At 52.2% G+C, this 22,411-nt stretch overlaps 1 protein-coding gene across 2 annotated transcripts in view; it reads right to left on the reverse strand.

The window, feature by feature from the left end:
* Acsbg1 (acyl-CoA synthetase bubblegum family member 1) overlaps nt 1–22,411 on the reverse strand; it is a 42,635-nt gene that overhangs the window by 12,731 nt on the left and 7,493 nt on the right. The window contains exons 2-6 of one of the 2 annotated variants that reach the window (XM_023712501.1): nt 15,419–15,523; nt 14,449–14,549; nt 6,811–7,031; nt 6,420–6,508; nt 6,119–6,239 (exon numbers count right to left, since the gene is read on the reverse strand). In XM_023712501.1, the coding sequence (XP_023568269.1) occupies nt 6,119–6,239; nt 6,420–6,508; nt 6,811–7,031; nt 14,449–14,549; nt 15,419–15,523 (637 nt within the window). The remainder of the gene's footprint in view (nt 1–6,118; nt 6,240–6,419; nt 6,509–6,810; nt 7,032–14,448; nt 14,550–15,418; nt 15,524–22,411) is intronic. The other variant, XM_023712502.1, reaches the window with a different exon arrangement.

Here is a 22,411-nt window from a genome sequence, read left to right on the forward strand (position 1 = left end):
TTCCGCAAAAATAAATAAATAAATAAATAAATAAATAAATAAATAAATAAATAAATAAAAAAGAAAGCCTGAAAGAAGTTTTTAAGGAAATATTTTAAAATGTAAGAATAAAATAAAAGTCAAGTAATGTTTGAATCAGAGCTATCATTGTGAAATCATGAGTTAAACATAAGTATGAAAGGAACAAAGCTGAGCTATCTGGCCATGCTCCCCACCCCATCCCTGGAAAAAAAAAAAATGCCAGCCAGATAACTCAGCAGATTAAAGCTGCCTGCTTAGGCAGACACAGGGACTGGGGTTCCAGCCCTGGCATGCCATTCGGAACCCACCCAGGGTCTCAAAAAAAAAAAAATAGCGATGCATGATCTATTTTAGATCTGTTTTAGGGCCTGTGAGCGCAGGGACTGGGGGTGGGAGTGGAGGTTCGATCCCCAGCACCACGTGCCACGTGTCCGTCCCGTGTCATGTTTTGTTCCCCCACCCCCACCCCCACCTCCACACTGAGCCAGCGATTGAGTCTGGCTGTAATCCCAGCACTGGGGAGGCTGAAAACAGGAGGATGACTACAGAAATCACAGACTCCTTGTGAGAAAGTCCCAGAAAATGAAAAGCTAAGTGTATGTGTCACCATCAGACAATGTGACAAGAAAGGTTAAGAGATGTTCTCAAGGCAGAAGATGAGAGCAGGTGAAAGCCTAACTCTACATAAAAGCATGCAGGGTAAGAAATGGCAAATGTGGGTGAACACGAAAAGCATTTTCCTCTTTTGTAAATTTCTCTGAATGGTATTTAACTGCAATGTATTTGAGGTATGTAACTTCTATAGAAATTAAACAGGCAGTCTACAAGAAACTTTGTATCTTTTTTTTTTTTTTTTTTTTTCAGAACTGGGGATCCAACTCAGGCCCTTGAGCTTGCCAGGCATAGATTCAAAGGCACACAGGGACACAGGTGGACACATAGCCCTGCAGGTACCAACTCCAAGATGCCTCAAGTCATGTGTATGAGATAGCATGCTCGGCACAAGTGTTCCGGCACACTTTACACCACTTCTAGAAGGCTTGTACAATAGAGCACAAGTGCTGCCTATACAGCTGTACTGTGCCATTTAGAGAACAATGATAGGGCTGGAGAGATGGCTCAGTGGTCTAAAGCACCTACTTGGAACAAGCTTGGCAAAGCACAGGGACCGTGGTTCAATCCCCCAGCACCACATGCCAGCCAGCCCGCCCCCTGGTGGGCTGAGCTGGCCACACACACACACACACACACACACACACACAATAAATAAATGTAATAAATATATATATAAAAAAGAGAACAATGATAAGAAGAAAGTCCATACGTATGTCACTGCTACAGATGGATATTGCTATCTGAGGTGGGTGGATCACTGGCACGGACCCCACATATACAGAGGACCGTTCTGCATCATGGGTGACATGGGATGACCCTGAGAAATTACACATGCACCTTGCACGTTCTACAGCCAACACTGACATAGCAACAGCATGGCTAATAAGACAGTTAAAACAAAGATGGAATCGCAAAAGAAAAAAATCTCAACCCAATGGGGGAAGGAGAAAAGGAAGAAAGAACCAATGGGACAAAGAGAAGATGAATAGCCAGTTGATCAGTTTGTGATAATTATTTCAGATTGGATTAAAGAAAGACAAAACCCAAGTTCATACTGTCTACAAGAAACTTTAAATATAAAGGCACAGACTCAAAGTAAAAGAATAAAGAATATACATCCAATCCCTAATCCTAAGAAACTGGAATGGTATATTACTATGAGGCAAAATAGTTTTAGACAAGAGCTAGTACAGGGCATGAAGAGGGGTGCTTCTTAATAACAAAGGGCTGACAATCTAAATATTTATATGTCTAATAACAGGCTCCAAATTGTATGAAGCAAAAACTGATAGAGCTAAAAGCAAAAAATGGCTAAATCTACAGTAATAATTGGAGATTTTTAAAAAAAAATTTTTTTTATTTTTTATTTTTTTGGCAGAACCGGGGATTGAACTCAGACACTTGGGCTTGCCAGGGAAGCGCTTATTCTACTGAGCCATCTCCTCGGCCCCAATAATTGGAGATTTGACACTCCCTGTCTCACTATTTGATAGAAAGAAAGCCTGTACGGATATAGAAGATTTAACCAACATTACAAGGCTGTCAACTAACTTGACATATTTGCAAAACATTCTACCCAGTCACTGTCAAGTGCATGCTCCTGACATATGCATAACACAGCCATCAAATAGGCCCTGATCCCATCACCACACCTGCTCTGCACACAGGGTGTTTTAGACTCCAGAGAGCAGAGGGTGGTAAGGGCAAGGTCTTCCTTTGGCAATAATTCTCTGCCAGGGCTGGTGAGATGGCTCAGTGGTCTAAAGCACCTACTTAGAACAAGCTAAGTTAAGCAAAGCATAGGGACCGTGGTTCAATCCCCCAGCACCACATGCCAGCCAGCCCCGCCCCCTGGTGGGCTGAGCTGGCCACTCACAGACACAAAATAAATTAATAAATTAATTAATTAATTAAAAAAAAAGAATTCTCTGCCAGTAAAACAGCAATTCAACATTTTCCACCCTAGTGCAATAATTAATTCAGGCCAAGAAGATTAATGGATGCTAAAACCATAAAGAAGGCACCTGGGGAATTTTGCAGCGGTGACCCAGCCACCACCCAGGTCCAGAGGACAGGCAGCCCTGAAAACTGTGGTGAGCCTTATGTTGTTGACTCTGGAAGCCACAGTCTTAGGAGTATCCAGCACTGCCATGAGGTATCTGTCAGGACAGTTCTCATACAAATTGTATCAGCCTTCAGATCAACAGGAAGCACAGAGAATAGAGGAAGGAATTAAAGGACTGAGGAGGAAGTGGGGCGTGATGTGGTATGCACCTGTAATCCCAGCACTCTGAGAGGTTAAAGCAGGAGGAACACAAAGTAGAGCCCAGCCTGGACAATTTAGCCATAAAAAGATCTGGGTTGAATGTAATGTGAAGGTTCTGGGTTACCCCAGTACCACAAAATCAGATAGATACATAAACATAAAAGGGCTGGGTTAGGTGGAATAAGCGCTTCCCTGGCAAGCGCAAGGGCCTGAGTTCAATCCCTGGTTCTGCGGAAAAAAAAAAAAGGCTGGGTTTATAGCTCAGTGCAAAGCCCTGTGTGAGTTCAATCCCCATGTGTGGGTTGGGGGGAGGGGCAGCAAAGGACTGAAAGGGAGGAGGGCAGACACATCCCAAACCTGAGACTGCAAGTCACTGCCTTACTTTCCGCAGCCTGTCTATGGCTCTGTGCGTCACAGCCACAAGAGAGCTGATTAGCATGAGTACCAGGCCAGCTGACACCCCTGAGTATCTCATTCAGTAGGGCAGGGTAGGGCCTGTAGCTTTGCATTTCCAGTAATTTCTGGGTAGTAATGCCCACTGGGTACTTAGGAGACCTGCACATTCTGCCTGGCTTGGAGCCTCATTTAAATGAATCAAGCAGAAAGGCTGGGAGCCCTAATGTAGAACAGCAGGGGCAGGAGGGAGGAGGGGTAGGAGGTTTTTTAAGTTAACTAACAACTATGCAGATGTATAGTGTTAGCATCCTATCCTAGTACAGGATGTATTGTGTAAAGATCCCAACAGGGCAGTTAGCATAGCCGTCACCTCAGACATTTATGGTTTATTCAGAGTGGGGCCATTTGACACCATCCTTTCTGGCTCTCTGCAGGGAGTCATTGTCTACAGTGCAGAGTTTCAGTCTGGCAACACCAGAGCTCTGGGGATGGATGGCTGTAGGCGCTGCACAACAATGCAAATGTTAAGATGATAGGCGTCATGTCATGTGTGTTTTACTATTATGAAAATATTGGCATAATAAAAATATTGAAAAAACTTGTATATGTTAGGTGATGTGAAAGAATCGTTTTGCTCATGACAGTTACAACAATTATTTAAGAAAAAGTTTACATTTTTAGAGGCGCATGAAAGACAAGGGTTTGCCTTTAAATGCTTCTGCACATGGAAGGATCGAAGAATTGAGTATGGAGAAACCCACTGACCATGATGGAATCTGATGCAGATATGGGGTTGGGGCGGTCTATCTGTTTTTGTATCAAAAGCCTTCATAGAGCAAATGGCTCCAGTGGTCATTTCCTACTCTCAGCCTATTTCCCTGGCTGCAGAGAGAGACAGGAGGTGGCATTTGAATTCAATCAACAACCTCCTCCAAGGAGCATGTTGAATCTACTGGGGACTTTGTGAACTCCCCAGACATGCCCCCCATCCCAATAGGAGGAAGAACCTGGGGGTATGCAGGGCTCCCCCACTAACAATCTCATGTGTGGCAGCCCAGGTCCTGCTAGCACAGCTTTCAGATAAATCTCAAACCACCAAGACTTTAGGTGAGCCTGGCAAGCGCAAGGGCCTGAGTTCAATCCCTGGTTCCACCAAAAAAAAAAAAAAAAAGAAAAGAAAACCTCAGATGAAAGCCAGCCTAGGATTGGGAGTGGGGCCTAGGTCCACTCATGACCAGGACTATGAACAGTGGCTAAGGAACCACCCAACGCCACCGGGGTCTCTGAAACCTTCACATCTGAGGACATGAGTCACACTAGGTCTTGGGCTGCCTGAGTAGCCAGGACTGGGGATCTTTGTTATGTATTCCCAAGAATGTAGGGAGCAAGGCGGGTGCTGGGTGTGCTCCCAGCATGAAGCCTTTGCTCTGCCACACAGGATGGAGATGAGCCAAAGCAAGACCGTGCAAGCACAGGGACTGTAGAAGTGGGGCATAGAAGAGAGTGGGAAGAGGCAGGGTATCTTCATGGGAACGAGTGCCACTCAACAAACCTCCACTGGACAGCAAAGACAGGCCCACCACATGGCAAATGAGAGGGCATGCACCACAGCACCAGCTGGGTGCATGATGCCAGCAGAGGGGCCACCTCCAGCCTTGTAGTAAGTTTCAAGATGGCACTGCAGGGCATTAACCACCCTCAGTGTCCTGGGCAATAGCATGGGTTTCACTCCCTGAAGCCACCCTGATTTGGAGAACCTGCCCCTCATGTGGCTGACCTGTGTCCTGGCCAGACTCTGGAGACAGAAGGGACCTCCCTTCTGTCTCCAACAGTGTTTGGGCTCAGTGTCCATAAGGAGCCAGCCACAGCCATGTGTGTCTTGTTCCTTCCTGCACGGACACGTGTATCCTGACACATAGCCCTGTTAGACTCTTTTGAGGTCCCCAGGGCCTCTCCTTCTACCTGTACTAGTGTCCTTGGTCCAGGCTGCTCAGAGCTTCATTCCTCTTCCTGTGGATGTGCACTTGGACATCCTGCCCTAAGACCCAACCATGACTGGGAGAGGGGACCCCTGGCCCCAGATAGTTTCTTTCTGTCATTGGCAGCATAGGAGACACCATCCCTGGCCATCTGGGGACCCAGGTCCTGTGGTCATGGGAAGCTGGAGACCCTTGGCTCTGAGGTACAGACAGGGAGGCCAAGGCCCAGGTGATGTATCCAGCACCAAGGTCAAAGATTGGTCAAGGACACGAGCACCAAACGTTGGCCTTGGAGGCTCCTCTGGATGCAGGGAGACCTGGGGACCATGCCAGTCACTGGAAACAACTGTATCAGAGGTGTCACCAGGCCACCACCATCCAATGTGGGCATATAGGGACAGTACCAGGTAGGGTGGGCCTTCAGAGAAGCAGTGGACCCCTGCCAACACTGCATCTGGGCTCCTTGGGGGAGGGGACGTGTCTTCGGCACTCACTTCCCCTGCTGTGTGGCAGCTCTCACACCACTCCCCACTCCCACTTCCCACTGAGACTCTGTTCCAAGCCACTTGTACTTCTTTCTCACAAGCAGAGGTCCTGGCAACCCTGTCCCATGGGAGGCAGTGGGCTGGCTCAACCTGGCGACCCCAGTCTTTCAGTTATCCAGGCTCAGTTTCCTGCCCTTCCAGAAGGAAGACAACCATCACCCTGACAGTCTCAATGTGGTTAGTGTGAAGTTTGCTGCTAGGATGAGGGAGGCCCTGGCTGGGGGTGTCTTCATCCTTAGAAAAGGGGTCTGTAAGGAAAGCTACCCTCACCTCCACCCAGCCCCTTTTGCTCAAACCTTCAAGATCTTTTCCAGCTGCTTCTGTGTGTCGACCACGATGATGTTGGCGCGGCTGTCATGCGCAATGTACTGGCAGGCCTCAGGGGAGCTGGTGGTGTAGATGCCGGTGACAATCCCACTGCAGGACACCCGGGAAACTCACACCTGGGCAAGAGTAGGGGGACCCCCTACCCCTATGTACTCCTGAGCCCCCTCCCTGGAGAGCTCTGAGGAAAGCACCACTGGGGGGGATAACATGACTCTTCCAGCTCTCTGCCTACTGCCAACCCACCCAGTTGCATCCCTCCCAGTCACTTACCCTGCAAACACAGTGCCCACTGCTGAGAAGAACCATTCGGGGGAGTTGAAGCCCAGGATGGCCACACTGTGGGCTCGTTCCAGGCCAAGCTGCAGGACAAAGGCAGGTGAGTTAAGGCAGACGGAGAAGGGACGGGAAAGAGGCCTTTCTCCATACCTCATCCCTGCAGGACTCCTCTGGGTCCACCCTGCCTGGGACACCAGATGACACATGGGTGTCAAGAGCTTGGTAAAGAAAGGTTCAATAAAGATAAATCCTGAGTCTAAGGCCCCGCATACAATGGTGGGTTAAAGTCATGATTTCTAAGGCCTTGCCTGCAGAGAACTGGGGCAGGGACAACAAGCCATCCAGGATATGGGACATGGGCAGGGAGGATGTGGCTTGGCCTCACCTTCAGGAAGCCCTTGGCAGCCTTGCGGGCGATCAGGTAGTACTGGTAGTAGGAGATGCGCTCCCATTTGCCCTGACGTTTGAAGCCCAGAGCGCTGAGGTCTCCATACTTGTCCAGGGCCTCGTAGAACATGCGGTGTATAGTGTAGGGGGGCTGTGAGCAGATGGGGTCCAAGCGCAGGCGGACTCGTCCATCGGCCCTGGTCGTCCACAGAGCCTTCTCTGCAGGAAGAGGTCGGCCTGGTTACATCTTCTCCAGCTGCCCCCAAGTAAGACCCAGGTGAGCTTACAGCCCCAATGGTGCTGCCCACACCATGGGCATTGGGCCATGGGCTGGCAAGCAGTCAGGGCTGGGGTGGACTGGGGGCTGCCTGGGGGAGGTGGTCAGCCTGGCGTGGAGCCATAGAGGGTTGGGACTTTCCCCACTTCATCCCAGCTGCAGTGTGTTCTCTCTGCCCTGGAAACAGGTGAGGACAGACCCAGGGGGTACAGAGGATCAGAACACTGGAAGGATCTAGGGGCACTGAAAACCATCAGACTCTAGGCCCAGGCTGCACATTCTCTAGCGTAGATGGACACCAGCCAGTGGCTCACCCGCCTCCCGCTCTCATATAGTCTACACCGAGTGGGTCAAGTGCCCACTCAGATGGGCAGCATGGCTCAGGCAGGCTCAGCCCTTTCCCAAGTCCACACCCCAAGGAAATGGCAGGAGGACTTGGACTCCCGTCACCCTTGCGACACCCTCCAGGGCACCACCTGGCCTCCGAGGCTTGGATAGCTCAAGCTGTGTGTGGTGGGTGAGGACAACAGACCTCTGGGCACACGAGGGATCAGACGCCCTCCCCCTGAGCCTGATTCATTTCTCAGGGTGAGTGTGAGGGCTGAAGGGAGTAGTGTGTGAGAAAGAACCACTACAAAGCTTGTGCTCAGTAAAGGACACTTTCTAGGGGCCAGGGAGATGGCTCAGTAGAATAAACGCTTCCCTGGCAAGTACAGGGCCTGAGTTCAATCCCCGGTTCCACCAAAAAATAAAAATAAATAAATAAATAAATAAATAAAGGATACTTTCCAGCATTTTCTCCTTTCCAAGCTCATCAAGTTGCCCACAAAGGAAGTCTGAATACAGACCCTGGGGGATCTCCTCTTCCTCAGGTGAGAGTGGCCCTCTACGATGACCCCAGGGTAGTGCTGCCATCTGCTGACCAGCCCCATCTAGCTGCAGAGGTGGCACCCTCAGGGTTTTTGCCATTGGCCCTTGTCTAAGGGAGCAGGCATGAAAGGATGCCCAGGCCTGCCCTGTGCTGCAGGCTGTGTGCTGACTCTGAGTTCTCAGTCAGTTTCCCTGGGCCAGAAGTGAAGGACCAGGGAGTCGGACCAGGCCTGGTCAGGCCCATGGCAGCCTGCAAAACATGCAGGCCAAGCACTGCCCTGCTGTTCTCTCCTCCACGACACAGTGCCTTGCCAGCGTCCTAGGGCTCTTCTAAGAGATGAGCATGGCCCGCTGCATTCACCTGTGCTGGGTGCCAAGAGGAGCAGGGGTGACTCTCAGTCTTGTGACTGCTGCTAGATCTTTCCTCAGGCTGACAGCTTAGTTCCACAGTTACCATCTTTTTGAATGTCAAGAATATACTTGTCCTATAAACCAATCTAGAAGCCAGTGATATGAAGTCCTGGGACCAGAGCAGAGGCCAGGGTATGCAGGAAGGAGTGGGCTCCTTTGGGTCCCAGCTTTAGGACCCAGGCCTTCCTCTCTCCACCTCACTTTCACCCAGAGGACAGCCAGACAGTGAGCCAGGACAAGCTGCTGCTGGGGACGAGATAGATGGAGGCCCACCAGCTGAAACTCCCACCCTGCATGGCCCAGCAAGGCCACATCCTCTTTAATGTTCCTCTACCCTAGGGCCACCACAGTTTAGAGGTGCCAGCTGCCCTGTCTGCCCTTGGACTTTCAAGTTGAAAAAAAGGGAAGACAAGCTGGGTGTGGTTATCCCAGCACTGTGGAAGGCTGAGGCAGAAGAAACACAAGTCAGAGGTCAGCCTGAGCAACTTAGTGACAATGTGCCTCAGAATCAGAATAAAAAGTGGGCTTGCGATAGAGCTAGGTGTGAAGGCCTGGGTTCAATTCCCAGTACTACTTAAAATAACAATGAAAGAGGAAGAGGGGGAGGTACAAGAAGAAAGGAAAAGGAAGAGGAAGAAAGAGACGGGATGACAGGCAAGGCTCCCAGCCTGGGGGCTTCCTGCCCAACCTTCAATGTGCGTGACACCCACTTCCTGCCCAACCTTCAATGTGCCCTCTTCCAACCTCTTCTAGACAATGGAGAAATCTATGGACAATGAGCCCAAGGGTTGGGTTTTCGCTGAGTGGTTCTGGGCCTGGTGCTAAGCCTCAGACGCCGGCCTTGCTGCCTCAGCACTGCTTCTGATCTGTAGGCCCTGCCATGGTCCTGAGATCACGGTTCAGGGACAGAGCCTTCCTGGAGGGCCTGAGCAGTGGGGACTGGGACAGCCAGGGTCTTTCTCTTGAAGAATTTAGGACGGTGGTCAATGAAGTAGCACAAGTCACCATCCAGTGGCAGAGTCATGAGAAGCAGCAGCAGTAGGAGAAGAGCTCAGAACCACGCCACCGAGCAGCCAGCCACTCAGTTCTAATTCTTCCATTCCTGGCCCTCATTCTCTGTGTCTTTCCCACCCTGCCTGTTATCACAGCCTCCATCTCAGATGCTACCGCAACCCACCTACTGGCCTCCTCAGGATTCTCCCAAGGGCAGACCCAGAAGCAGCGTAGACCAGCCAGGAAGACAGGCCATCTCACCACAGACAGAAGCTGTGCAAGATGGGGCATGCACTTATCAACGCTTTCTTGAGGGTTGGAAAAGTGCCAAGAGCCAGTTGTCACCCTTTAAGGAATTAGGCCAGGGTGACAATGACAGAGCACAGGGAGAATATGAATGTGGTGTCAGTACAGCTCTGCCAGGAAAGGTCCCAGTATCAGTAGGGGGTGACGGGTGGGATTTGGTATGGTGGGGCTGGGTCGTGGGTTCTAGGCAGCCACTCCTCAAGGATAAGTCCCGGTTCATTTTATGTATTCTTTCTGCCAGTGCCTGTCTGCAAGCCCAGCGCTTGCGCAGAAGCTGAGGGTATTTAGAAAGAGCAGAGAGCAGTGTCTTGCCCCCGCCCCAATCTGCTAAGCCTTCAGCAACACTGTTTCATTCTTTTGCTTTTGTCAGCATTCTTTGTTTGCACAGTCATCTGTCCCCTTTCCACGTGATGTCCTACTGAGACCATTTCCTCAGTCATTACATGTTCTTTTACTGTCACAATGACTGTCTGGAAGGAGGGTCATGAGCTGGCCCAGGTCTGCGGCCCCTCTTGGCTTCTGGGTCTGGGATTCACTAGGGTAGAGAGATTGCAGAAATCAGCCCAGGTCCCCACTTCTTCAAGGAGTACCTCCCCCCCCCCCCAGGTCACACCCAAACCAAGATCACTGCTGCGATAGACAAACCGGGCCGGGATGCACCAGGTTCCCATCACCCAGCAAGGTACCCCCAACCAACAGAGCTGATTCCACACAGCAACTCACAACCAAATCTTCAGCTCAACCAACCAAGGACCATGGCCGGCAGTCCACACCAATGTGACAGTTGGCACACAGAACCAGTCCTTGAGTGTGGGGCGGCCTCCCCTGCTAAATGGTGCTCTCTGCTCTCCCCCTCCAGGCTCTTTCTCCCGGCCGACCAGCCTGGGTCTTATCAATCTGCCCATTATGCTGGAGGAGCTGGGAAGCATGGGCGTGCTCGCCAGGGCTCTGGGGTTAGGGCATCCAAACAGCAGAGGAAGTCACTCAGTTTTCTGGGAAAGAGAAAACTGCCAGGGCAGAGTGGGGGTGGGTGGCGTGAGCCTTTTCTGTAGTCTGTGGGAATGGCCGAAGGGGTGGGAATACAGTGCACTGTGCAGATGCTGGGACGGGGCAAAGTGGCACAGACTTCTCCAGGGCATGGGCTCTGCAGGGCCTCCCCACACAGGAGCCTGTGCAAGGGCTCCGGCATGTGGTTGGCCCATGCCAAGCACTCGGGAGGACACAGAGAAGAGACAGTACCAGGCTCAGGATGAGACAGACAGAAGGTCAAGGCATCCCAGACAGAGCGGCTGGCCATAGATGCCTTGGCAAAGCAGCACAGAGCTTACTGGCCAACAGGTCAGTGGTTCATTTCTCAGGGTCCAACAGAGAGAGCCCTGTGCTGCCAGCTACTGCCTAGTGTTCTCACAGGAGCAAGCTGGAGCCCAGGTCACTATGGCTCGCCCCCCAAATTACTATGCGGATGGATGACTTTTAGGGCCCCTCTAAGTCACTCTCCTAACTCTGGAGTCTACGCACGAGATCTCACTTATCCAGGGCAGGGCAAGCAGAGGGCTCCAGTTGCCCATGTGGCCACACAGAGGACAAACAGGAGGCAGTAGAGTGCCAATTTCTGGAGGGGGGGTGGAGTCCGGAAGGCTCAGCTACACCTGTCCTGCACAGGCAGGCTCCAAGGGGACAACGGACAGCAGGTGAAGACACGGGCTATGAGCTGTGAATGACTAGATGGGGGCTCCAAGGACTCCCAGAGACCCCCCTTTCTGCATCTGTCTCACTGCACAGGTGAGAAGCCACCTCCAATGTTTGTAGCCCCACACTCCAGAGGCAGAAGGGACAGGGCATCCTCTGACTGGTTCTGTCCCTTGGCCCCCTTCTGGCTTGAGCCTCACACTGAGCTCCCTGGGGCAAGGGGCTTCCTATTCCTTTCCTACACCCCAGACTGCAACATATGCTCTGGGACCTCTGACAACAGAGGCAAGGGACAGTGAAAATGAGTGAATACATTGGTCTCCAGCTCAGTCTCTAGCTCGGAGCTCCTAGGGGTGCGAGGCTCCTAGGGGTATGGTATGGGGCTGGTCCTGGCCTGTGCTTCCATCAGCTCTGCTCACAGCTGCTTCCCAGCCTTCCTTCTCTAGCTGGGGCTGCTCAGGGTGCAGGCTGGGGACTAGAGTTCAGGGCCCCTCAGGGGACCAGGCAACCTCTAAGGGTTCCCAGGTAAATCCCTATTCCTGCAGGCAGAGAGGAGGCTGAGGCTGTCCAGACCTATTGGGGACCCTACTATGACAACACAGCCCAGGTCCCAAGAAGTCAGGATAGCTGGTAAAGAACCATTTCCCTAAGGCTATGTGACCCAAAGACAATCATGCCCCACCTCAGTGCTGTTCCTGTCTCAAATGGAAGAAATAAACATGCCTTTCTCCCAGTTGCTGTGAAGAGACATGAGAGAATCCACGAAGTCCCTTAGCCCGAGGCACAGCAATGGTGACAGTGCTGTTCTCTTTGCAGGGCAGCTCTATGGGGAAGCACTCTTAACCTTTGCAACCTTACCAGTGCCTCCCCCCTTCCCTCCCCCCTCCTCCCTACCCACCCCCATCTTCTTGAGGAAGCAGCCTTTTCCATCTCAGAAAAAGGCTTTGGGCTGGTGAGATGGCTCAGTGGTCTAAGGCACCTATTTGGAACAAGCTTAGCAAAACCCAGGGACCACGGTTCAATCCCCCCAGCACCACATGCCAGCCAGCCCTGCCCCCTGGTGGGCTGAGCTGGCCACACACACACACATAAATAAATAAATAAATAAAATTTAAAAAAGAAAAAGGCTTTGCAGAAGGACTCCCTGCTGCTCCAAGTCACTTCCTCTAACACCTCCTTGCTTCTCATCACCTGCCCTGGGTGGAAAGTTCGAAACAGACCATGCATTTCATACCCAGGCCTGGGGGTCTGAGGTTTGAAGGGCAGCAGAGAGTCCCCCTTCTCCAGGGAGCCCATCCTAACCCCAGTGTTAATGAGCAGGCCTCCCTCCTTCACCCATCTGTGCCTTTGTCTGGTGTGTGTTTGCCTGAAGACTGAAAGATCCTGGAGGGCAGGAACAGGCTCATGTGGCTCAGTACTCTCCTCCCCCCCAGCTCCCCATATGGTGGAAGGTTCTGGTGTATGTCTGCATGTCAGGCAGGGCCACCCTGCATCCTGATAAACGAGATCCAGACACCTGCCATCTCCCCTGCAGGAGCCCCAACCCCTCCTCCACCTGCCTTCACGGGTTTTCAACTGTGCAGGGGACGCTATTCCAGGCCTTCTGACAATATCTGTTCTGGTAGATCCTGCCAGTTTCTGTCCTGCTGGGTGATGGTGACAGAGGTCAAGTAGCTGTGGGCCACAGGACCTTACATGGAGAGAGAGAATACAGTGTCACACCCACACTTGGCCTTCCTGCCCAGGGCTCCCCTGTGTCCAGGTTCCCAGGTGCTAATGTTGCCCTCTGAGCCTCTCAGGGAAGCTACCAGGAAGCTGGGACTGAACCCTAGGGGCCATAGTTGCTGGGGTACCTTAGTCAGAGGGATGGGTGTGCAGGAGAGGGTGCCAGGCCAGACTCCTGCCAAGGCCAGCCTGTGGCAGCTTGTTTGAGGGCAACAGTGAGTCTAGGGGTTGGGGACCTGGCATTTGGTTTGTGGGGAGCCCTGCAGCCTGAGAACGCTGTACCTGAGCTCTAACTGCATCTCCTCTCATCCTGAAGCTCTCTTGTGCCTCAGTTTCCCACTGAGAATGGGCTTAGTGACCTGGGATAATGCCTGAACAGACCAGAGAAATCCTGGTGCTGTCCTTGTCCACAGGGATCCAGGAAAGCTGGTAGAAATCCCAAGGAAAGGGACCTCAAAGCCTGGGCCCTGGTCTCATCCCCATTCCTGCTTCTTCCCCAGCCAGTGTCCCTAAAAACATAATTACCCACTTCCCCAAACACACAGCCTGTAAGCACTAGGGAAACACAGGTATAGCCAAACAAAGGCCATCATATACAATACAGAAAGCCATCCTACAAGATGGGAGGCTATATCCATAAGATGCTGGAGGCCATCCTGTAAGATACCCAGGAGACCAGCCTATAAAATACCCAGCCAGCTGACACACACCCACCCAAAGGCAACTGGCTTCCTCCCAGCACTCCCACGCAGAGGCCCAGGAGGTGTCCCAGCAGGAGCAGAGTGAGGGCCACAGATGGCCCAGATGGTGTGGGCGGTGGCCCTCTGACCCTCTTGTCTCTTTTCTTTTTAGCACTATTTCTGCTACAGTATTGCTCTGTGGCCAATGCAAGGGAACAAACATTCATTATTATTATTATCATCATGGCTCTGATAGCTCTGTGTTCTCAGATGTGCATTATCTGAGTGGAAGGTCACTTGACAGCTTGTGAGTGTCTAGCCTCCAAGATAAACCCCGCTGCCTCATTGCTTCTGCCCTGCACCCAGGTGCCACGGCCAGAATGCCCAAGGCCAACCCAGTGGGCATCCAGGCCTGGCTGGGATGGGATCCAATCACCTCCCTATCTCTAGCTTCATGCTTTCTCAAACTTCTTGAACTCTTCCCCACTGTCTTGGGCATGCTTGGCCCTGATGGTAGTCACAGTGGCCAAGAGAGAGAGTGGACAGCACCCTTGGGAACCGGAGAGTGGCAGGATCTCCACAGAGCTCCCAGGATTCTGCACAGTGACCCAAATGCCCCCACCTCCACCTGACCCAGCGCCATGTACTGCCCAAGCCCTGTGTACCCCAGAGCCCCTATGCTTACCTGAACAGTCCAGCCGTGCATCCTGGGGCTTTTCTGGGGCTGAGAGCTGGAGAACGTGGCTCAGGGACTCTTTGGAGAGCGTATGCCCATCAGTCCGAGAGCTGGCAGAGATGGCAGAGAACACAGTTGAAATAAGCCGGCCCAGCAGCCCAGGGTGACACTGGCATTGCTGCCTCCTGCAGAGCCCCAGGGCATCCACAGGAGGCTCCCAGAGGTCAGGGGACAGGATCTCAGGGCCTGCAGGGCCAATCCACCCCTCCCCAGCCTCCTGAAGCCTATAGGGGTTCCTGGGGAAGGAAATCAGGTCTGCTGTGCTTGGCTTGCTGTGTGACCCTGGGCACAGGGTCCATGCCCATCTCTGAGCCCCATGCTTCCTTTGGGATCAGGATGCCATTGGGTCTTCCATTAGGGACTTTGAATCCCACCAAGGGGCACGAGGGCTTTGCGGTTGGGAAAACTCTTCCTTATTCTTTACATCCACCCATCCAGGCCATGCTGCGAAACTCATCTGTTTAGACTGGATGTGGGGTCCCACTAAGAGCTCTTGGGATCCCGTGCAGCCCCGAGGGAGGCCTCCTAGATGCTGCCTGGGCTGCACCCTGCATCTAAACAGGCTCAGCCCTTCACCTCTGCCCCAGATCCTGCTCTCTCACTGTGTTTCCGCATATCCATCAATGCCTCAGCCTCACTGTCCTCAGCACCTCAGGGTTTTATGTGGCCACACCTCAGCCTCCTGGGTGGTGAGCAGGTGGTTCAGTACACACCTCAGAACTGCACCAGGCCTCAAGCTTGCACAACTCCAGGGACACATACATAGTCATCAGCCATGTGAACAGAGCCGGCTGGAGTTTTGCAGTGGGTAACCTGTGCAGCTGGTCATGGCAGCCCCTGACTCCTGGGAGGCCCATCTGTCTGTCAGCATGGGGTTGGCCCAGCCCCTGCCCAGTTCCCAGGTGGCTGAGCCAATTACCTGCTTTGAACATTCGGCCTTATTGCTTGCTGGCACTGCAGATTCAAGCTAAGTTTTCGAACACACCTAGGCCCAGGCCCACCTGGCAGCAGTCTGCTTAAGAACCTGGGATAGGTTTTAAAGCAAAAGACATCAGGAGGTGATGAAGAGAGTGCAAGGGGGTTTTGTGTGGACTGAACCAGCCCCTTCTGGCCTGGACCACAGGGCCAGGTAGTCCCTTTGTTGCTAGGAAAACCTGCATCTGCTGCAGAAGATGAGCAAAATGTGCATGTGGGACTTGCTGAGCTATGGAGCCTGCAGACTTTGGGTCACTGTGTAGCACCACTGCCCCAAGGACTGTCAGGAGAAGCTGGCCCCACCTTGGGATAGAGAAGACTGTAAGATAACCATATAGCACTGAGCTCTGGCAATGGGATGTGACAAAGGGCTGTGTACACCAGGAGGGACCATGACAACGGCTAGTGTGCTGGCACAAGCTCAGCTTGGGTTGGTCCTCCAAGATGGAGCTAGGTGAGCCCTAGGCTCAGTGCCATCAGCCATCAACTGGGAGCCACCCCCAAATTATCCAGACTGTAATCTCTCCCATCTTAACTGCCTCCTATAAACAGGGCTGTTTGTAAATCCTTACCATGAAAGGTAAGGCTGCATTTCCCCACCTAATTAACTTCCTGTCAACCAGCACTGGCTCTCAAATAACTAAACAAAGAGCAAATATGAAAAGATAGCCACAGAGGAAGCTAGGAAGCTGGGGCCAAGTTCACACACCTCAGTGATTAGGGTTCCTAATCACTGCTTATAAGGCTGGCGATAGAAGCATCTCCAGGCCCTGGCCTTAGCCCAGCAGGGAGATCTGCTGTCTCCCTCCTTCCCAAAGGAGGGGATCCTGCTCCCCCCATACTTGTCATGACAGGGACCACACACTTGTCCCTGAAGTTGGTCTTGACTCTGCACCCTCTGCCTAAAGAACTGGGGGCACTTGATTAAGAGAAAGTTGAAACCAAATTTCCCAAATAAAGCATGCTCTTCCCCTGCCTTGCTAAAGCCTTTGAGACTGAGTCCCTACAAAGAGATGTCACTCAAATTAGAAAGTGTGGGGCTGGGGAGATGGCTCAGTGGAATAAACACTTCCCTGGCAAGCGTCAGGGCCTGAGTTCAATCCCTGGTTCTGCCAAAAAAAAAAAAAAAAAAAAAAAAAAAAGAAAGAAAGTGCTAATCCAAACCAATTACAGTTAGAACCTTCTGTCCCTCCTCAACGCGGTAGCCGCCTTAGACTTTGTCAATCCTGTGGGCAAGGCTGCTTCAGTTTTTATTCCTTTCTGATGTTCTGAGCAACCTTCCTGCACATGTGCCGCTTTAGCACTCATCCTCCAAGTTTGTTTGGGAAGCAGAATAGGAAACAGGGGGGCAGAGCTTGTTAAAATGCTACACAAGGTCAGAAACATCCAGAAAAGGACTGAACCTATCTGTGTATCCTCCTAACCATGATCTGTGGTGATCAGTGTCAAATGTGGATGCCGGAAACAAAACACCCCTGCCCCCCCACCACGAATAACCCCAGCAGGTGGGGCGAGATTCCTGGCTTTGTGACCATAATGAGCTTCTCAAGGTGATTAATACTTCATTCCTGTCATTTGGGAAAATTATGCTGCTGGAATGCAGTGTTTCCCCAAAAGCTGGCAGGTGTCCCAGAGGAGGAGTAGGACAGCACCCACGTAATAAAGCAACAGCAGGAAGAGAGAAGGGAGCAGACTGCTTCTGCTCTGTACTCCTGGGAAGACAGAGTCACCGAAAGGAGGCCCCTTTGCCTCACCTCAACTCACAGAAACATGTCTTCACCTTACTCTCCTTGAAGAAACAAGCCAACCCCACCTTTACAGGACCTCCCAGCAGCAAGAAAGCCAAGCTCTGCTTGTGCCATATGGCATGGTGGGGTGGAAGGTGAGGGTGTGGGAGACCTGTACCCCATTTTATCTGAGCCATCTTCTCTCCTGTCTGCCCCAGCCTTCCCAGCTTCCTTCCACCCCTCTGTCATGAAGCCCTCCTAGATTTCAGGGACACCCTTGGAAACTCGGGTGGAGCCTCTGAAGGCCTTCTGGGGCTTGAGTAGCTCTGGGGAGCTTCATCCAGTACTGTCCTTGTTGTGGCAGTGGCCCCTTCTCCAGTTGTCACTGCAAGATGCATGAATCTGGGAGAGCACTCTTTTTTACCTCATGGATGGAGATCCCCTTCACGTGCATTTTTGTCCCTTCTTTCCCTGCCATCCTGGCAGCTATGACACTGATTGCCATGGAGCAGCTGCTCAGTGGGGTGTTTTTGTTTTTGTTTTTGTGACCAGCCTGGCACTGAGGCTCTCTGGAGTCTGTCCACCTAGGTGCTGTGTGACCAGGAGGGTCACTGCACCTCTCTAAACCCTGGATCTTCCCTCAGTCCTGTGCTTAGAAGATGACAGGCGAGCAAGACTTAGTTCAGGGTCAGCTCTCGTTATTCCAGCTGCTGGGTTGTCTTTCAAGGAATTAGAAGACTCTTGGGAGAGATTGGTGGGGGATGACAGAGCAGGGCAACAAACCCCACACCCAAGTCCAGGGCCCAGGTGCTGTGCTCAGTCCTCCCCTGGGAGAGGTGGGGCCTTGGTTCTTACACAGTCCTGAGGAAGAGGCTGGTGGACCTGAGCAGAAGCACCTCAGGCATGGTCCCTGCAGGTGGCCGCACCCCGAGAGCTCACGGGGAGAGAGTGAGGGCCTCGGGGAGCACACAAGTCACCGTCCCTGGAGAGCCACAGCAGCCCCAGTGAGCAGCGAGGACACACTGCCCTGCAACAGAGACACAGGTGAGTCACAGCCAGCCCGGAGGTGCAGGCATTGCCCTGCTTTCAGCCTGACTCATGGCCCCTGGGCGGGCACCTGACTGATTTCTTGCTCTGTAAACCCACGCGTCGGCCCAGACAACCAGATGGAGAATAAGAAGCAGCTGCTTCGTTGGGGCACTGGGCTGCTCTCAGGGCTGTCACTCAGCAGGATGAACAAATACATCAGATTTCAAGACCACTCTGACCACAATCCTCACCTCTCAGATGCAAAAGCAGAATTGGTCTCCACCACCAGGCCAGGGTGCGCTCCACGCAGGGCATTGTCTGGATACCTACCCATCCCAAGCCCCAAAGACAAGCAGCTTTTCTCCTCTAGACTCCATGGTCCTGGCCAAAGCCCCCTCTCCTCCAGCCTCCCACAGTACTGCTCCCTGCCGCAACAGCATAGTCTGATTCCACACTGATCCCCCACAACCTTGCCTGGCAGACTCCACGCCCCTTCCCTTTCTCAGTTGTCTTAGGGGTAGCCTCACCTCACAGACCAGGCCTCTGGCTGCTCGCTCTTGGTCGTGATGCCCAGCTTGCTGTCCCCCACAGGAGACTCATGGCAGAGGTCCTGCCCAGAGGGTCTGGCTGGTCCGTGCTTGTGGCAGGTGAGCTCTGGGCTCCGCACCCCTCGCTCCTGCAGCTAAGGCATGATGAGGCTGGGAGCAGTGTGGTGCCCCAGGTCCCAGGTGATGACAGGGAGGCTGGGCACAAGTGGGGACCCGCCCCAGCGTGCCTGGGGCTGCTGGTGAGGTGTGGCCTTAGGTACCTCTGACCCACCTGGCACCAACTCCAGCTGCCCACCCGTGGGCTCTTACATAATGGGGCAGGAGGCAGGACAGGGACCTGCTGGTTCAGTAGGAGAGGTGGCTTGCTGGCTATCATCCCTACAGCCTCAGGTATGATTGCTGCCATGCTGCCATGGCTGGCCTTGCACTGGGAGCCAGCTGGGGCCTGGGGCTGGGGAGGAGGCCAAGCATTATGTGCGCGTTGTTTCTAGCTCACTTAGTACAGACACACGCTGCCTCAAGTGTTGTGGCCACTAGCACCCTGCCACGCAGGTTTCATTAGAAACCCGCTTTCCAGAGGCAGTGATGGGGACTCAGAGAGCTCCAGCTCTGCGAAACCTTGGACCCTTGGATCTGAGGTGAGGAAATCCCCACATCCCTTCCTTCTGCATGGCAGGCACTTCCAGGCTTGTGGCAGCAGCTGAGCCCACCAGCATCTTCTAGATCTTGGGGCTCTGCTCCCTGGAGGGCTCCCTCCCACGCACCCTCTATTTTGCATCTATCTCATGTTCCTTCTGCACACTTGTGGGTATCCCTGGCTGCCTAGCCCCTGTCCCCTAGTCCCCCCCAGGGAGTTTGTCTTTCTTTCTTTCTTTCTTTCTTTCTTTCTTTCTTTCTTTCTTTCTTTCTTTCTTTCTTTTCTCTTTCTTTCTTTTTGGCGGAACCAGGGATTGGACTCAGGCCCTTGCCCTTGCCAGGGAAGCGCTTATTCTACTGAGCCATCTCAGTAGAAGCGACTGTCATTCCAACCTGGCGGGGGCAATGTCAGCTCCCCAACTCCATAAGAATCCTGCCCCTCACCAAGTTCCAGTATAAAGGCCCCACTCACGAGTCACAGCTTTAAATCTCAAACTGCCTTGAGGGTGACTGGGGTTAGACGTGCAAGAAAGGGAAGCTGCTGTGGAGGCCACCCCTGCTGGTGTTAGGGAGGAAGTTTAAGCCCTTAATTTGTTTTCTGGGGATTGGAGATGGAACTGAGGGCCTTGTGCATGCCAGAGAAGCAAGCAGCCCTGAGCCACACCCAACCTGCACCTGGGTCTGAAGCCAAGAAGCAGGACAGAGGCTACACTGCAGACAGTGATGATGTCCTGGGTCTGAAGGCAGATGACAGCTGACTGTCATTCCAACCTGGAGGGGGCAATGCCAGCACCCCAACTCCACAAGAACCCTGCCCCTCACCAAGTTCCAGCATAAAAGCCTTTCCCTGCCACTGCCACCTCCACACACCTAGCCATTCTGTCCTGGAGTGCTGGTTCTGAGTGCTTGAGAGCCATGGGAGCCCACCCTCATCCCAACCATGCATTCTGCACCCACAGGCCCCTCACTGCTTCTGGCTCCTGGGGGGACCTCAGAGTACCACCTTTATGAATGATCCAGCCCTAGCAAGGCCACTCCCTGAACCCTCCTCCTCTGGCTGCATCTTTCATAACTACTGAAGTAGCCTACTGAAGTAGCCTTCATGACTGAACCTAGCACTGGTGCCAGCTGTGGCAGGCAATGGTATAGAAATGTTCTCACTTTGGAACTACCAGGAATCCCACACTGATCACCAGTCCCCTGGGTGGCTTGATGATCACTCCCAGTGTAGTTTCCAAATTATTATTATTTTTTTTTTTAAATTTTATTTATTTGTGTGTGTGTATGTGTGTGGCCAGCTCAGCCCACCAGGGGACGGGGCTGGCTGGCATGTGGTGCTGGGGGATTGAACCGCGGTCCCTGTGCTTTGCTAAGATTGTTCTAAGTAGGTGCTTTAGACCACTGAGCCATCTCACCAGCCCCAGTTTCCAAATTATTAAGGAATGAAGAAACATGGGATGTTTCGATCTCCCTGCAGAGCCCACCAGCCGGCCTACACAAGCAGAGTCCTACTTCCTCCTCCAGGAAGCCTTCCCAGCACTGCCTTGGCTGATTCCCTGTAAAGCAATGAGCATTCAGGGTACTGCTTTTTCACACATACTTATCTGCTAGAAAATGTGAAGTAATAATTATTTGTAGAGTTGGAAGTGATCTTTCCCTGCCCCAAAGATTGACAGCTGCCAGAAGTTCCTCTTTCCCACCATGCATACCAATTTTCCAACTCCTGTGGGCTGAGTATTCTCTGGGCCATGGGGGCAGAGGTGAGCACAGTGTATGTGGCTTAGAGACCATGAGGTTAAAGGTCAACCACAAAGATACATCAAGGTCACTGAGGGCCACCATCCCAGCTTCAGGGGGAGGGGAGGAAGAAGATAAAGGGGGCGGTGATCCAGATGGGCAACAAGCACTTTGAAAGTTGCCCAACACCATCAGCCATCGGGAAATACAAATCAAGAGCACAATAGCGCTTCACATCTGCTTGGATTGCTGCAATCAAAGATAACCGAGCTGGCAGAGGTGAGAAGAGCTGGAACTCATTCACTGCTAGTGGGAGTGCAGCTGTCTGGCAGCGTCCCAAAGGTAATGCGTTGGGCATGACCCAGCAATCACACTCCCAGGCCCATACACCGGGAAAACAAAAGCAGATGTCCTCATCGGAACATCTACCTAAGTGTTCGTAGTGGCATGGTCCATAGGAGCCAAAGCCAAAGCAACCCGAGTGCCCATCAGTGGGCAAATGGGCGCACAGATTGGATATTATCCCCACCAGCAAAGGGATGAAGTATAGATCCACACTTCAGCATATGAGCTATGGACACACTCGCCAAGTGGAAGAAGCCAGCTGTAGTGACAATATGGCAGCCCATGGAGACAGATGAGCAAAGTAGGTGACCCTACAGAGGCAGAAAGTAAATTGTAGGGTCCTAAGGCCAGGGAGCTTGAGGAGAAATGGGAAGTGACTGCTAATGGGGGTAGGGTTTCTTTAGGGAGGGAGGAAAATGTTCTAAAATTGGTTGTAGGAACCTTGAGAGTAGCTCAGGGGTAGAGCACTTGCCTAATGTGTGTGAGGTACTGAGTTCTATCCCCAGCACAGTGAAAATAAAGTAAAATAAAATAGGCATTAAGATGGTTGCATATTTCCATGAATATACTAAAAACCATTAGGTAGCATAGTTTAAGTGGGTGAGTTTTATATGTGAGTTATATCTCAATAAAGATGCTATATATTTATTTTGGGTTTCTGACACAGGGTCTCATTCTGTAATTCAGCATGGCCTTAAACTCACTATGTAGGCGCAGGCTAGACTCAAATTTATGGCAATCTTCCTGCCTTAGCCTCCAGGGTGCTAGGATTACAGGTATGTGCCACCAGGCTAGGTCTATGTAGGGGTTGCTCCAAAAGAATGACCAAATAGCGGCTGGGGAGATGGCTCAGTAGGATAAGCGCTTGACTGGCAAACGCAAGGATCTGAGTTCAATCCCCAGTTCCACCAAAAA

This window comes from Octodon degus, unplaced genomic scaffold (genome assembly GCF_000260255.1).
Source record: "Octodon degus isolate 3935 unplaced genomic scaffold, OctDeg1.0 scaffold00026, whole genome shotgun sequence".
Lineage (NCBI taxonomy): Eukaryota > Metazoa > Chordata > Mammalia > Rodentia > Octodontidae > Octodon > Octodon degus.